Raw genomic sequence first — 16,897 nt, forward strand, 5'->3', positions numbered from 1 at the left:
CTTCCAGGAAGCAAATACGCAAATTGCGATTTTTCTGGATCCAGGCCTGGGAAAGTGTGCGAAAGTTTTGGCTCATAGCCCGATAGACATGACGAGGGCCACTTGTAAAATACGCGTTCTTGATAGTCTCCTTTTATGTGACATGCTACCAGTGATGATTGGGGGAAAGTTTCAACCTAAAACGCCAGTCCAGGCGTGCTGCGTGGATGCAGTGCTTCTTCACTCCCCTGCTCGTTCGTTCGCAGAACTCGCTTATAGGGCTCCGCCCGCATCATGTGGCCGCCGCCTGCGGTCTCCATATCAAGACGAACTGACGTTATCTCAACGTTGTGGTGTTCCGAACGACGACGAAGAGCATTGAAGGCTGGAGCGCAGCCAATAATGACTGCCATCGAAGTCTCAATGACGGTCCACATTTGCAACCACTTTGGGTCTGGTATCTTTGGCAGACCGTCTTTGACGCTGACTTGAACCACACGAAGCGTGGCGAAGACCTACCAACAGTAGTGTAAGTATATTTATTGGAAGGCGGGAAATGTTTCGTTGAGTACATACGATGCAAATCCAGCCGCTCCCGAACAGGATGAAGATGCCGAGCTTTTGGGCCCTAGGTAGCCGAAGGTTCCACGTCATGCGAAACGGAAGGAACATTACTGCACTGGTCAGTACAATTCCTTAGTCGATAAAATTGGCATACGGACCTGCGAGATCACCAGCTACATCTACTGCGTACGCGAACCATAGGCTGAACTGTGCGCGTTTCTGCTCATTCGGTTTCGCGCACATACCGTAGTTGTACTTCGCCTTTTGGTCGTCGCAGACGAAGATGGTTGTCATAGCACTTCCCACATAAGACTGTTCGAGTGTTAGTAATGAGCGCTAAACGATGGTCATGCGTCTTACTTACCGAAACACAAAAGGCCAAGATCGTCCACCACATGATGTTATACTTTGGCGAGGCTTTGTTCAACAGAAGCCGGTATAGGGCTAACAGTGATAGCTTTACTGCTGTCAGAGACGAATAGTACAACAACTGGCCAGCTGTCAGCCATCGATAGACCATTCCTGCATCACGAACTTAAGACAGTCAGCATGCCGTTTTGTCTGCGTATGGAAAGATGATTGTACGCACGAAGCCCTGGATGCAACGGCGCCTCGCCTCTCTGAACACGCTCGGCTCGATAAAGCGGGTCGTTCTCTTTGAAGAACATGACGAGCATTGCGACATAGAAAACATAAGACAGACAGCAAAAGAAGTCTTGCAGCTCGAATGTTCTCCGCTTGAATAATCGAATGGCAATGCGCGCGACGAAGATCAAAGACGTCAGAGTCAGCATGGCGGTGTTGATGCCTTCTAGTTCGCGTCTGCTCATCGTTGCGGGAGGTGCATTCTTGTCCCAAGTGACATCTGCAAGTTGTTGGGAAGTCATGGTGTCGGGTCTGGGTATATCGGAAGTGTGTTGTCGAACATCCGACGCGGTGAGCGTTCCAGTACTGATGTCGCCAGGTATTTGGGTGCTCAGGTGTGGAGCGATCAATGAAGTAGCGGAAAGTCTGGATCAATAGCACCAACAGGAAGGTATGTATACATCAGATCAAGTATTCAATATCTGACCGCTTGCGAAGCGGAGCCACACGATGAGTATTCTTGTAAGCGCCTGTCTACCTTGATAGGACTGATCTGCCGTACAGGGTACTTTGCGACGTGGGTCTGTATTACTGCATATCTCACGAAGACCAGTATTGCACAACCCAGTTGCGCAGACACAACGTGCACTGCCATCGTGCGACCAGTCTAGCATAAGTGGTAGAGCCCATGGTTACCTCGTCGGTGGCATTCGATAGCGCACCACTTTAAACATCTCTTTTCCAGGCGTTTGAAGATGTCGTCCAGCGGAGCCTGGAGGTACCTGCAGTCTCGTTCACAGTCTGGTGGGGGCGATGTTACCGAGAGTAAGGTTCTCATTTCCAGGGTCGTCCCGCCTCCGCCGCTCGGCCGGCACAGCCATCCCCGTTCCGAGCATCCTTCTGCTATCAGAGCGCATCGCAGGCCGGTTTTGATTCATCTCCTTTTCGGAATCAATGTCGTTGTGGCCTTGAAAGTGCTATACCTAGGTAGGCTGCTTGTTCGTGTAAACTTCATAGCGGCGAGGGATTGCGCGACGCGACTTTCCCAAAACTACACTAGGCCAGATTGGGAATAGCCGATAGCCTCCCCCAGGTGCTCATTCCGTGCAGGATACGGCAAGGCTTCGCTCACAACATCGCCACAATCCCGCAGGATCCAACCGTCTTCTTGCAGGAGGCTTAGCATTGCGCCAATCATCGGACACGTATCTCAAATTAGATGCTTACAGCCAAGCGAGGTGCAGAAGGATGCGGCGCACTGGTATGCTGTCAAAGAGGCCCCCAAGTGAGAGGGCCCCGGCCCCCCAGACCTCGACGCGCCCTTGGGACCCAAACGCGCAGGTTATCGCTCACGAACGCGCTGCCAAGTGACCTACCTCGCAGAATTGGTTGCAGCTATCAGCAGCGATGAAGGTCATATGTCTTGTTTCCATTGCAGCTCTTGCAGCCGGTGTGGGAGCACAAGCCAGCGGCGCTGCTTTTGAGCCGCAAGACTTCAACATTACTGCGGCTCTCGAAAACCTCGGCGTTGACGTCTCTGCTCTGCCAGAACCTGCGAATGCACTCAATGCCCGTGCCTCAGATGCGCAATGCTCACATGCTGTAAGCCTTGTCACAATATGACGAAGTAAGGGTTGCGCAAGCTGACAGACTCTAGTGTACTGCGTTGACGATACTCTTCGGCACCGACAAGGTCTTGGCTGAAGGAGCAACCACATATAGCAACTTCACCGGAGGATACTGGTCTGCTCAACAAGGTCTAGTACGACCCTCTTGTGTTTTCAAGCCCACGAAGACAACTGAGGTCTCAACATTGGTGCTTGCGGCTAGACTATACCAATGCCCCTTCGCCGTAAAAGGCGGTGGCCATGCAGCGTGGGCCGGCGCATCTAGTATCGAAGATGGAATCACGGTATCGCTTGAAAACTTCAAGCAGGCTGTTGTTGCTTCAGACAAGCAGACGGTCGACATCGGTCCTGGACTTCGATGGATAGACGTCTACAATGCTGTCGAGAAAGACGGTCTGAGTGTCGCAGGAGGACGTGTAAGTCTACGCATCTGCGCCAATTTTATGGTTCTGCCACTGATCATAGAACTAGATGGCCCCCGTTGGCGTGCCCGGCCTCATTCTCGGAGGCGGCATATCTCACTTCGCGAGCAAGCGCGGTTGGGCTTGTGATAATGTGGCGAGTTTCGAATTAGTCACAGCTTCCGGTATCGCGATCAACGTCAGCGCGACTACTTATCCCGATCTATACTGGGCACTGAGAGGAGGCGGCAACAACTTCGGAATCGTTACAAGCTTCAAGCTTGATGCCTTCCCTCTTGGCCAGATGTGGGGAGGCCAGCGGGTGTACCTCGAAGATGCATACCCCGCTGTGCTTGATGCGATTCATCAGTTCACAGTCTCCGGTTCTGCCAAGGATGAAGATGCCGCCCAGATTGTGGTAAGTGTGCTGAGTTCACTGCTCATGTGCGGAAAGCTGATGTGTCCAGACTTTCGCCAGCGCGCCCGGGATCGGCAAGGTCGCTTTCGCCAACCTCCACTACGCCAAGCCTATTGCGAACGCGCCTGTCTTCTCGAGTTGGGGTAACATCACTGCCATCGATGACACGACTGGCCTTCGCCCAATGTCCGGCATGGCCGATCTCCTCAATCAGGGTGCTCCTGCTCCTGGTGCTTTCCAGACCTGGTGGGGCATTAGTCTGAGGATGGACAGGGAACTGCTCAAGTTCATCGTCGATACGTTCTATACGCAAGAAGCCACCGTCGCAGACGTCGAGAAGATCCTGCTCATCATGGCTATCCAGCCTATCACCGAAAGCGCGACCAAGGCCATGCAAAAGAACGGTGGAAATGCTCTAGGCATCGATCCAGCAAACGGCCCATACTTCGTGCTCAACTTCAACGCTGCCTGGAACAACAAAGAAGACGAGCCCAAGTTTCACAGTGTGATTGCCAACATCATCAAACTTGTGAAAGCGGAAGCGAAGCGGAGGAACCTGGACAACGACTTTGTGTATCTGAACTACGCATCCGAATACCAAGACCCCATCGGCAGCTACGGAGCGAAGAACAAGCAACGGCTGATGAAGATATCCAAGAAGTACGATCCGAAACAGGTCTTCCAATACCTGCAACCGGGTGGCTTCAAGCTTGTCAAAGGCGCGCCGAACCCGAATACTCCGTACGTACCAGTTGCAATTGATCATGAGCTCTAAAACGAGCCGTTATTGACGCGTGGTAGTGGCTCTTAGTTGTCTTGCACTGCGCAGACGACGGACGGGGAAACCAAGCGGTAGCTGCCTCTACGGGTGAAGTGTGGGTGGAAGAACTGTAACAAAAGGATATCTGAGCACTCAGAACTTTACCTTGTCGTTGCTTCGCGTTCAAAGCGTATGCGATCTTATCCATCTTCGAACTGACGATTTGTGTGCGATGCGGTGAAAGTACAACCTGTCACATGACCGTCACATTCACGCTAGATCGACGGAAACTCTGACGGGTACAGCTGGATTCCAGGTCCGTGCTGAGCATTTGTAGTCGTTCTCTTAGCGATCTGCAGCTCGTGGAACCTCCAAGTGTTGACTCTTCTACCTTCCCTTCAGCCTACCTGCCAAGGCGCGTAACCAGATCAGGACTAGCGTCTCCTCCAAGCGGCATCATCAACACCCGCAGTCTCGACAAGCCGTCGTTTTACCGATAGCTGCGTCAACGCTGGACTCGCGAGTATGGCCTTTACGTTCCGTAAGATCATCCTCTTCGCACTCCTCATCGCCATCCTACTCCACGAGCCTACATTCAAGCTCTTCGTCAACCTGCTCGTCAACGCACACATTTTCTCGCGCATCACTCTCGATATCATATGCACCCTTGTCTGTGCGCACTTCCCGGAGGTCGCCTCCTTCACCACGGCCGCGTTTTACGAGCTACGCGCTTTCGTGTTGCAGCGGTATGAGTGGGTCATATCAGGACTTGCGTCACTGGGATACAATGTACTCGCACTTTTGGCGAGCTGGATAATCACTTGGCTGAAGGAGAGCCCGCAATGGTTGTGTGAGATGAATGAGTTCATTGTTGCTATCGGAGAGGGGGCGTTGTGGAGACTCCAGGGCGACGATGATGGGAAGATGATGGAGGGCTGGATACACGCGGCGGAGAGGTTGACGGAATCTTGTGCAAGGGTACGATCTGGAAGCTGAACAGAATTGGACACAGCTTTGTTTAATTCTTTGTCTCTATGCTTTGATGAGCAATGAGGGGCGCAAAGTGAGAACTCAAAATTGGATTGAGAGAATTATCAACTAAGACATCTTCGACAAGATGCGACATTATTTCATCGATGGGAACATAGTGAACAAATGCTCTTAAAAGAACCATTATCTATCGATGAATGGTGACAGGAAGGGGGTAGAATGAGGCAATCGAATCTGAAACAACATGAACCAAGGAAAGAATGGAGACATGACCGGAGAACGCCAAAGCGCGCGTTAAAACGCTAACCCGGTGCGAAGGTACCTCAATCGATACTACCCCAGGGTATAGGCAGGAGGCGTGGAAAAGATGCAGATGACCGTGTGGACGAAACATTAAATGGAGCCGCGCCGGCGATTCTTGCGAGGCCCGTCTTCCGAATCGTCTCTCTTGCGCTTGGTGTCTGTGCCGTTTGTACGAGGCTGACCGGTTTCCGTGGACCGCTGCGCAGGGCTACGGCCATTCGTAGCGCCTCGAAGATCCTGGACTGCTTGGTCCCCGGATGGAAGAGTCGGACGAGCTGGAGGTGGATGCGTGATGGTCTGTGGAGCGGGCTGTGATGCTGGCCCCGTCGCACCCTGCCGACGTCCTGTATCACGATAATCTGGCGGTGGTTGAGTCCGTAACCGATCAGACCGTCTAAACTCTGCGCGCGGGCCAGTGGGCGGATTGAAGCTCGGGTGAGCCGTCAGGGGCTGTGCTGGCTGCACACCCGGTGGTGTAGGATTGGCGACTGCCGAATTTGACAATGAGCTAGAGGGAGGAAACAGCCCGTACGGATTCGTCGCTTGGAATGTTTGAGCCAAAGTTGACACTCCTATAATGTCTTGCTGACTCCTCTGCTGCACAGCCCTCTGCACATCAGCGATGTGAGCCCTTCCTATGAGGCGCATGATATTATCCGGCCGGAAGGTGACGATATTCTCGGTATCCATTGCAGAGAATGCCATCCAGTATGCGCTGGAAGAGACGCGAAGAGTCGGAAGTCCGGCTGTGTTTGAAGGCGGTGGTCGACCTTCCACATGGATCAAGAAATATCTCGACACCTCGCCCGATTTCTTAATCTTTTCTTGGAGCGTGTTGTTACAGCTGGTGATTCTGAATCCAGTCCGCCTCTCGCCAGTCCCGCCAGTAACCACGACCCTGGTGGTCTTTGAGCTGTGGAGACCTCCCGATGAAGGCGTGGTCTTGCCGTCGCCTAAGAACGCGTCTCGGTTGCCGGTTGGGCCCATCTCATGAATTTCCCAGATGTCACCGACTTGTACAGAGTTGGAGTCAATGAGATCTGTCTTTTCGTCTTCGCCCTCGTAAACGACGTTGAAACCTACTACTGGTTTATTACAGTCAGGCTTTTTGAAAAGAACGAATTTGCTGGCAGCGATTACTTCCTCGATGTCGTCGAAATTCGGTGGGTCATTGTTGCGCAAAGACGGCGGTGGATGATATCTAGCACGGTCGTGAGCTAGTTGGAGTGTGTGGTTCTCATCCGTGTTCACCACGCGATTGTTGAACTCATTAACACCTGCTGGGGGCGTCTCAGATGCCGCATCTTGGACCCGTGAAGAAGCACCATTCAGCGGGTAAGTTGATGCGCGCTCGCGTGAATCCCGCTCGTATCGATGGGTACCACGTGTGTATGCAGTATCGAGCTCGACGGAGAGATCAAACTGCGCGGCATCCGGAGAGTTCCGCTGATCAGTCTGTCTCCTCTGATTTGCGATCGGGGTAGGGTCTCGACGACCTCGATACTCCGGACTCGGGCGCCGCTGATCTTGTTCGCGCCTAAAACTCCGACCGCGTGGTACCGGAGATACAGACCGAGTATGGTCACGTTGCCTACGGTTCGGGGAAGGGGATCGCTGTCGATTGTGCCGTCGATCATACGTGGGGGTCCAGAGGTCAGGATCTCCTCTAATATGACCGCGACCCTGACCCAAGTCCTGCCGCCGCCGACGGTCATCATTGGTACGATATCTTCGGTTGTCACGTTGACCTGGCCCTGTTTGTCGTCAGAAATGCAGCTATTAAGCAGTGTAGAACCTATCATACTTCGTTGATCCTCTCTCCTCGCCATGTTTGGTTTATGGAATTCTCCCCAACCCGAGGTTCCAGATTAGGTGATCAGCTTGGAGGGGGCGGGCTGGCGTGGCGGTTGCTGGGTCTTGGTTGAGAACCATGCAAGGGTGTAAATGCCCGGCGAAGATCCGTCACAGGTCGTATGGCGAGTGAACAGGCCATGGTTTCTTACTTTCATTAGGCTGGCGATCCGTGTAGAATTGAACGTGCGTGCTCGGACGTGGTCCTTATCTTGGCATAGGTAGGGAGTGAAAGCTCAACCCTCCCCTTGCTCTGCTATGTTGCGCTCGTCCAACGCTTCAATACAATCCCGTTCTCGTCACCTACTGGAATATGCATAAATTTGTTTAGATTATGATGGAGAGACATGTCCCGACTGACTAATCGATGATGACACAATGTCGAGAACCTGGATTATCGTGTCTTTGAGGCGTCAAACATGAAAGGCTTTGTCTATCAAACGCCCTTGTGGCTTTGATCCAGTCACTTCCACAGCCTGCTCACCTCTTGCCTTGGGTTTCATTAACAAACGGTCGAAAGTTGTTTAGTAGTCTGCACCCATGGTAGACCACACGCCCAGAATGTCTCGTCCCATCATACGGAAGAGCATCACCTACTTTTTGAAGAGACGGGGACCTGCACAAAAGAGGAGCAGCCATCTTACCAAGCGAATGCAAGGCGACGAGAAGCAAGCTCGACTTGACCGAGACGACAAGCACGATTTTCGGGACGAAACGGATCCACCTTCACACCGCGCGGAGCCTTTGCAAAAGTCAGGCAAACCTCATATAGTAGATGATGACCCACATCCTCTGCTAGCAGGCGAGAACGAAGACTTGCCGCAACAAAACGCGCTTGTCTTGTTCGATAAAGGTATCCGATCGGAGCCGTCAGATGACAGCAGTGTGGGAGCGAGTGGGTTATGGTCTGTTCTTAGAGATGGAGATGGTAATCTTTTTTGCCAGTGCGAATTGGAGGGCTGCCAGCGTTGCTATCCAGGCAATGACCACGCCGCTTATTGCGGCTTATCGTCCTGCAAGGATTGCGCAGATCTCGGTCCAGGATACGATGAATGGCACGTCTGTCAAACCGCGCCAAATACTCACATTTTCACGTCTGGAGTCTCCGTTTTGGCTCGGACTTTTGACGGAAAGAAGAACGTTCTGTGCCTCGTACTCGCCCGTCGACTGCTTGAAGCGATACGGAACGCGGTTGTTGAAGGTCGTGGGTATCGTAAAACGAAGAAGCGGATTGATGCGGAGCTGGATATCACGAGCAAAGACGCGCAACCCGCTTGGAAAGACTACCAACGTGCGATAACAGATCTCAGGGAGCTAAAGAAAGAATTGGGTTTTGCATATCTTCCACATTTCCAGGAGCGAGCACATCTGATAGACGCGAGAAAAAATGTCCGACGCGCACAACTCCGCTATCGAGCTATCAAGACCCGGGAACGGCGGCTGAAAAGCAGACTCAAAGACGCAGAATACTTCTGGTGGACTAGCTTGTGGGATCTTGATCATTACAACCAAATCATCTTGGAAGAAGCTGGAGTTGTACAAGATGACGGAGAGAGGCACTGGGGAGCAAATGACTATAGGTACCACCACAGAATTCGCTCACGATATTACGGGGACGATGACGTGTATAACGGTGAAGATACCAATACCGAAAGCTCTTCTCGTGAATTGAACTACACCGGAGGATCAACGCAAAATGAAGCGGCCGTATTCAGGAATGAATGGATGGAATATCTTGCCGGTTTCGAAGCGAGGCTCCAGTATGCGAGACAGCAGTACGACGAGGCCCGAGGGAATCACGGGCCTTTACTGGCCTACTACTGCCACGACAACCCTGGCCGCGACTTGGAGGAACTGAAGGACGAATATGGCCCGCAGTTTCTTCAGCGCACACGCGAACGTATAAAGACGATTCAGGAAGCGGAAGAAGCATTGGCAAACGCAAGGGTGGAGGCCTGGGGAGCTGGAATCGACCCGTATGCGGAAAATGATTACGATCTGAAATGCGATGAGAAGGTTCAGGAGTACTTGATCGCGCAAGACGTTGAAAAGTTGATAGCCAATGTCGACCGCGGAAAGATCACTCGGTGGTTGGAAAACTACCGAAGATACGAGCCATGGCCAGTACTGGAGCTAGACTCTGACGGCGGGTTCGGGTCAGAGACTGCTTCCATAGCATCTGGATCTTCGATTGGAAGCTCAGATTCAGCGGGAAGCCAATCATGTGATAGGATGAGCTCGAGACCACACCATCACAGCCGTAAGAGGAGCAAGCTGATGGTAGGCGATGTGAATCTGGATAGCATCAGCGTGTTCAATGATTATGACTACATACGGCGAAATATTGATAGTTGGGCAACCGAGAAGCGAGGTGGGTATCTGTGATCTGTATTCAAGCAGCGATAAGGCGTTGTTTTTCGGGTCTGGACGACTTGGTGGACATCGCATGATACATCGAACCCCGATTTCTCGACGTTTCTAGTCAATTGAGGCCTCCTAAGCAATATCGTCGATACTGCCGTAGATGCTCGTGAATGGCTGAAGAGGGGTTTGAACGACCTCTCGCTGGTATCTGAAGGGTGGCGGACAAATTGCAGCGGAAGTCGGAGTCGAGTACTGCGGAATGCAGGCTTGGGTCTGGGCCACCCGACATGATACTGGGCGATACTGTTCCATGTCGTCTACTTGTGATGTTGTCAGAGTAAAGAGGTTGGGATGGCTGAACGCGCCTCAAGCAAAGGAATGATGACGGCATCGAGCTAAAGCCTTCGTCCGTGCTTTCGGCTAGCGCTGGGATCCCGAGTTCGGCACACGTTCCAAGCCTCACACCACATCTCAACACTTCAGCCTTGCACTCAGCCTGACGCTACTTCACATTCCAAATCGGTATCGGGTTCTTCGCTAAACCTTCGGGGGTCGACACGTTCTCAACACTCAGGGGATGTGTTTACCGCTCAATCCGCCAGCTGTGTTGCATACCCCGAGCTGACCTCGCATTGTCACAGCGTCAAGTGTCGCGTCAAGGCCCGAGTTGGCCAGCAGTTTGTATCTCCTTATGGTTTACTGGAAAAAGTGTCAGCCTACGTAGTTGTGCATCCCCGGACGTCACGATAGATTTATTGAAAGAGGTTGGTTCTCTCAAGTAGCGTACTCGCGATTGGACGGTCGCCCTTGTGTCCGACGCAAGGGAATTTATCGTTGTCCATACACCAGGTGTGGCTTCGCGACGCGATTGGCTGTGCGCGTCGAAATTACGGTGAGATCGCATCCCTGCAAAATCGCAGGACGCTCGCAGCATCGCTCGTAGGGCTGTGTGCTAGGGCTGACATGGAAACCTGACAATTGTTGGTGATACTGTTTCATCCGGGAGCTACGTCTGCCGTTTTCCCCTATCGAGACATCGGCTCGACGAGCGCGCAGCCATTACCGCTACTCCTGTCGACTCATTGTGAGCCTTGCTGATCGTTACAGCACCTATGCAGGCACTGTGCGCGCGTTAGTCAGCGTCGTTTCCAGCACCATGGACGCAATGAGACATGCCCGGCGGCTCGGAACCGAGATACCTGATGCATGTCCCACGCTCGCGGGGGAAAGTTGCCTATCAATGGAGAGTCGGCACACACCTCGGGCGCGCAGAGATACACAAACACCCACTGAAATCATTCTAGCCAGATTCCATCCTCGCGTGGATCCTAGTACGGCATCAATCTGTTCTCGAACCTCGCTGGTGTTGCGCCCGTGTCCATTGCCCTTCCTGTAGACTGAACCGGGATGCAGAACGACCCATAGGTGTAGGTATACAGCTCCAAAATTATCATCCCATGAGCTGAACACGCAGATGGAACGTTTCACATGTCTTGGGTGCTACTCCTGTCAGTCTGCAAAGAAACGCTTGATCAGACCATCGCTAACGCCGCACGGTGATGGTACCAAGATGTGAGAGGCGTCGTAGCACCACCACCATATGCAGGCAGATTCGGCGAAGAAGTTGCTCACCTCCAAACCATCACCAGATGACCGTTTACTGGTAATATGACAAGACAAGAAGTCGGTCAGGCTTCCACCCGTAGTCAGCTTGAATAGGCTAGCCGGCCGCCCCCAGGCTAATCTAGTTGCGCGCATTGGCCGTCTGAGCCGTTTCCAGAGAACGAGAGCCTCCCTACTGCGTCGCGTCCCAACCCAACACTCTAACTCGTCGTCAGTCCCTGTCTGCAGCTGAAGACGCAAGCCAGTGCAGCTGCAGCCGATCGCCGTTGTATCTGCCTCTCCGCTTGATGACGGCCGCGAGCATGGGTTCGGAAGCTCCGCGGCAAGCTGATTCGCAGCGGCATGGCGAGCGGGGGCCCTGCGGCAGCGCCGAGCAACGCCTCGTGTCTGACTGACCCACTTCTTTTCTTACAGGCTCTCGAAATACCACACCATACATGGCAGCTGTATGAAGCTTCGTTGGGGGCTGAGAATTCCATCGTCATCCCAAATCATTTATTAACGACTGAGCCCCCAATGGACGCCGTACGCCCCAAGAAGCATAGCCAGCCCCTGAGCATTTGGGCCGCGGCACAGAATTGACAATGGCATCGAATGGTACTCACAACGACTTCATCAACATCACCACTCCACATTCTAGGGCGCCCAGCATGGTTCAAGAGACGCCTGCTCCTGCCCCACGGCCACGCTTGCCGGTCAGAAAACAAGCTCCTCAGAGGAACATCGACGAGTTCTGGAACAAATTTACGACCAAACACCCCGGTAAGATCTTTACAATCTTACCCGACAATCTGTATGCGAAACGTGCCGCCGCACATGCGCCGAGAGGTTCCATACCTGGGGTCAATGCGCTTGCATCCTACGAGGAGGCCAAGGAAGCCTGCACCAGAAAGGTCGCAAAGATCGTCAAAGAATGCCGACGACTGAACCAAAAGTATCGAGATCCACATTTCGATATAGAGGCCGACTTCAAACGGTCGCAGCTTATTCCAGACACTCCCGCCGACTGCTTGACTGGGCTCAATGAAGAGAACGCCGACTTCCATCCTTTGTCGGTTAAGAGAGTCGAGGTATGTATTACCACCACACTATCGTCGCATGCCTAACTCGTCACAGGACATCTTCGATGAACCACGATTTTTCATCGAAGGCGCCACCGCGAACGATGTACGACAGGGCAACGACGGTGACTGCTGGTTCATGTCGGCACTAGCGACGATCTCGAACAAGGAAGAATTGATACAGCGGGTGTGCGTTGCGCGCGATGAGCAGGTCGGCGTGTACGGATTTGTCTTCCACAGAGGTAAAGACATGACTATATGGTCGGGTAGCTCACAAGCTGACTTATCTCAGATGGCGAATGGATATCCGAGGTCATCGACGACAAGCTATATCTCATCAAGGAGGACTTTGACGAAGCAAAACTTGAGCGCTCCCACTGGTTGGAACTTCAGAACCGGAAAAGCCCCGAAGATGAGTACCGGACTGTCATGCAAACCGGTTCCAGGGCCCTGTACTTCGCGCAATGCAGCGATGCCAATGAAACATGGCTGCCACTGCTGGAAAAGGCTTTTGCCAAAGCACACGGCGACTACAGTGCCATTAATGGCGGCTTTGTAGGCGAAGGTATCGAGGACCTGACTGGAGGCGTTACGTCTGAAATCTTTGCAACCGACATCTTGGATAAGGACAAGTTCTGGCACGAAGAGCTCATGAATGTCAATAAGACGTTTCTCTTCGGATGTGGCCAGATGGGCGGTATCTACGGCGCTCGCAAAGGTATCCAAGAGAAACATGCATACTCCGTCATGGAAGCACGCGAGATCGATGGCCAGCGCCTGCTGAAGCTTCGGAACCCCTGGGGCCGCACCGAGTGGACTGGTCGCTGGAGCGACGGTTCAGAAGAATGGACTCCAGAATGGATGAAGAAGCTAGACCACAAATTCGGGGACGACGGTGTCTTCTGGATCTCGTACAAGGACCTTCTGCGTACCTACCAGCATTTTGACCGTACACGACTGTTCGGTCCGGAATGGACGGTTTCTCAGCAGTGGACAAGTGTCAACGTTCCGTGGAGCGTCGACTACCTCGACACCAAATTCAAGATACATCTCGCGAAGGGCGGCCCCGTAGTCATCGTGCTTAGCCAGCTTGATGATCGCTACTACCAAGGTCTGGAAGGTCAATATGAGTTTAACCTACAGTTCCGGCTCCACAAAGACGACGAAGAAGAGTACATCGTTCGCAGCAACGGCACGTACTACATGACGCGCTCTGTCTCTACCGAGCTGGATCTTGAGCCTGGTAATTACACCGTCCTGCTCAAGATCAAAGCGACCAGAATTCCTGACAATCCGACACCTGATGAAGTCATTCGGATGACCTGTACCAAACGGCGCGAGAAACTGCTCTCGATCGGGCTGTCTTACGATCTCGCGCATGCCAAAGGACACTTCAGGGAGCAAGAAGAAGACAAGGCCAAACGTCACAAAGAGGAGAGAGTTGAGCACAAGAAGGCCGAGATGAAGCAAGCTCATCAACGCCGTAAGAGATTACGCCAAAAGGCTGAGCTGCGTGACCTGAAGAAAGCTGCGAAAGAGACGCGCAAACTCAATCGATCTGGCGACATGGCAGAAGTCGAGAGGAAGCTCGAAAGCCTGTCTGGTCTTGGAATAAATGTCGAGGAAGACAACCGCACTTCCGGCGACGAAGACGCTAAGCCTGTTCACCAAGCAGTCTCCAGGCACCATCGTGCATCGAGCCTTGACCCACTCCGTGAGCGCTCGGCTAGTCCAGGTGGCGGTTTTGGCGGCCGGAGCGGATACAACAAAGGTCGTGATGGCTACAATGCATCGCTTCCCGGAGCATTGCAGGGTCGTGGCGGCTACAACCGCGACAGCACTGGCTCTGCGATCTCTGAAGCTGCAATCCTTCAAGGACGTGGTGGTTACCACCACAGTCCCCAACCTTCTCCTGCGACCCATAGTCAAGGCTTTCAAGGGCGCGGAGGCTACAATCAAAATATGCCTGGAGAGCTCCAGGGTAGAGGAGGGTACAACCAGAATATGCCTGGTGAGCTGCAAGGCAGAGGGGGGTACAACCAGAACATGCCAGGAGAACTCCAGGGTCGCGGAGGTTACAATCAAAACATGCCTGGGGAGCTTCAGGGTCGCGGCGGCTACAACACAGACTTTCCTGGCGCATACCAAGGTCGGGACGGATACAACGAAGGCCAGATGACGGATTCGCCTATTCCCACGCCACTGCCCACGCCTATGCCCACGCCGCTGACTGATGAGTTTCGCCCTGGAACGCCCGGTCAAAGGGCATACAGTCCGCGTCCTGAGCACCGACCATCAACTGGGGTTCGCCGGGCTACACTCACCCCCATCCCGGGTATCCGACCCGGTATTCAGGTCACTCGCGGACGAAGTGCTAGCGAGTACTCCCACCGCGCTCAGCACGGAATGCACTCGCCCGACGACATGTCCGACGACTCGTGGGATTCTGATCTCGATGGCCCCTGCTCGCTCGACTCAGATCTCTCTGACGATGAAGACAACATTCCACGCATGTTCTCTGAACGCCAGCGCTATATCTGCTACAACAACACGCGCTACCCCTACGTCGAAGAGGAAGATGAATTCGAGCGCGACCCCTGGAACGCTGTGTGCGTCGTCGGTCTCCGCGTCTTCAGCAGAGACAACACCGATGTCACCATCGAAGTGCAAAACAGTGAGGGCGAGACCAAGAAGAAGTCCGATGGCGACGATGCAAGTGTAGCAAGCATGGGTGCGAGCAGACGCAAGGAAAAGGAACTCGATGTTGATGATAGTGCGGCAGATGCGACGAGTCCGATGCGCAAGAGGAATACTGGTCTGGATGATGCGCTTGACTCTAAATTGAATCGGGCCGATGAAGCGGAGCTCGTGAGCAAAATTGGCACGGCGCCGGCAGGCGTGGAGAGGAGTCGCCAGGGGACATTGAGCTGAGCGAGATGGGAGCGTATTATCGAGGTTCGATCAAGATGATAACGTACTATTTGGAGTTTGGTAGCTTTTATATTGATAACGCTTTGGCTAGACTTTTGTTGTTGATTCGTCGATGGTGGGCATGGTCTTTAGAAGTCACGTGGAGTTGAATAGCGCAGCAATTTGATCCGCAGTGTTTGACTGCAAATATACATGCTCTCCATGTCTCTCATTTATATATCCTGATATACTCAACTCGTGCGTGCATAACAAATGCCATGCCCGTACTTTCTCGATGGATTCGTGGCACGAGTGAAAGGGGTCGGTGATGTCATAGCGCGAGGCTTAGCAGCATCCGCCGCAGCCTCACTGTGGCCTTCGTGCTTTCCTCATCCGCGACAAATCTTCACACCATTCAACAATGCACCCTCCATCGAATCTTACCTCTAGTTGTTTCTTGTTGGCTGGCAATATCTCACTACCGGTTCTCTTCATGTCGTCGTAGACTCAGGATGCCTTCGTCAGCGTTCGCGATGCCTTCCCCTTCAGCAGCTGAACCATTTCCAGACGTTATTGTCGTTTCTTGGTCTTAGCTTTCATAGCCGCCCGAGGCGGCTACGCATGCCCTGTCCATCATGTGTGGATAGAGTTAGAGCTGCTGTAGGCGTATTGCTGTGCCTCATGCCTGGAATTTGGTGGGGTCGAAATTGCCCCTCATTGCTGTTCAGAGGCATCACCATCGTTCCTTCTACATCCTTTTACTCTATATATCATCATGAGGTTTTGCGACGAGTGCGTTAAACTCAATATAAACCCCGCAAAGTTCCTTCCTCCAGCGGATCTCGAGGAGCCGCCGTGGTCGCACAAATGCAATGTATACATAAGGCCATCGGAATGCGACCTATGTCAGCTCATCGCAGAGTTGATCGAAGCGACTATTGCCTACAAGATACCCTCTGTTGTCGACGATCGAGGTGCACGAACCTGCCTGGTCAATTCTCGTACGCCTATAGCGGGGAATACCAAATCCAAATTTCAACCTTGCATCGCACTGGAAATCCATGGTCTGGACAGAATCTATGAATGGGGAGCGGGGATCCGACCAGCCACTAAAGATCTTCTAAGGTACCCTTACTTCAGTCGCATCCTTCCGCAGGGTCCATCGTTTCTGGATTTTGAGCACATCCAACATTGGATCACCCGTTGCGAGAGCGAACACTCGCATTGCCGAGAGAGATCAAAATTGGAAAGCGACATATCCGTCGAGAACGTTCTTGTCATCGACGTCGTAGGCCAACGCATCGTCCCTGCCCCGAAGAATTGCCGATATATAGCCCTGAGTTATGTGTGGGGAAATGCCACTCAGGTGCAGCTAAAAAAGGACAACTTCCTGGACCTCTCCCGCGAGTCTAGTCTATCCTCTCCCACCATTCCCAAGACTATACGCGATGCTATGATCT

The 16,897-nt window shown here is 52.9% G+C and overlaps 4 protein-coding genes across 4 annotated transcripts; 2 read left to right on the forward strand and 2 right to left on the reverse strand.

Moving 5' to 3' along the window:
* Positions 1–675: 675 nt before the first annotated feature.
* J4E79_005632 (uncharacterized protein) lies at positions 676–1,430 on the reverse strand (the record flags this gene model as incomplete). Its single annotated transcript, XM_049354510.1, has 3 exons — positions 676–855; positions 908–987; positions 1,133–1,430. The coding sequence occupies 3 exons, from the start codon at positions 1,428–1,430 to the stop codon at positions 676–678; spliced, it is 558 nt and encodes a 185-aa protein (XP_049211375.1).
* Positions 1,431–2,535: 1,105 nt separating this feature from the next.
* Positions 2,536–4,350, forward strand: J4E79_005633 (uncharacterized protein; the record flags this gene model as incomplete). The annotated part of the gene is made up of 4 exons (XM_049354511.1): positions 2,536–2,730; positions 2,786–3,172; positions 3,228–3,575; positions 3,625–4,350. 4 exons carry the CDS (start codon positions 2,536–2,538, stop codon positions 4,348–4,350), a joined length of 1,656 nt encoding a protein of 551 aa, XP_049211376.1.
* A 1,368-nt stretch (positions 4,351–5,718) lies between these two features.
* On the reverse strand, positions 5,719–7,457 carry J4E79_005634 (uncharacterized protein; the record flags this gene model as incomplete). The annotated part of the gene is made up of 2 exons (XM_049354512.1): positions 5,719–7,083; positions 7,140–7,457. The coding sequence occupies 2 exons, from the start codon at positions 7,455–7,457 to the stop codon at positions 5,719–5,721; spliced, it is 1,683 nt and encodes a 560-aa protein (XP_049211377.1).
* A 4,659-nt stretch (positions 7,458–12,116) lies between these two features.
* On the forward strand, positions 12,117–15,458 carry J4E79_005635 (uncharacterized protein; the record flags this gene model as incomplete). The annotated part of the gene is made up of 3 exons (XM_049354513.1): positions 12,117–12,536; positions 12,583–12,769; positions 12,820–15,458. 3 exons carry the CDS (start codon positions 12,117–12,119, stop codon positions 15,456–15,458), a joined length of 3,246 nt encoding a protein of 1,081 aa, XP_049211378.1.
* Between the last annotated feature and the right edge of the window lie 1,439 nt (positions 15,459–16,897).

This window comes from Alternaria viburni (genome assembly GCF_023758015.1).
Source record: "Alternaria viburni strain BMP 2772 chromosome Unknown scaffold_10, whole genome shotgun sequence".
NCBI classification, from domain to species: Eukaryota; Fungi; Ascomycota; class Dothideomycetes; order Pleosporales; family Pleosporaceae; genus Alternaria; species Alternaria viburni.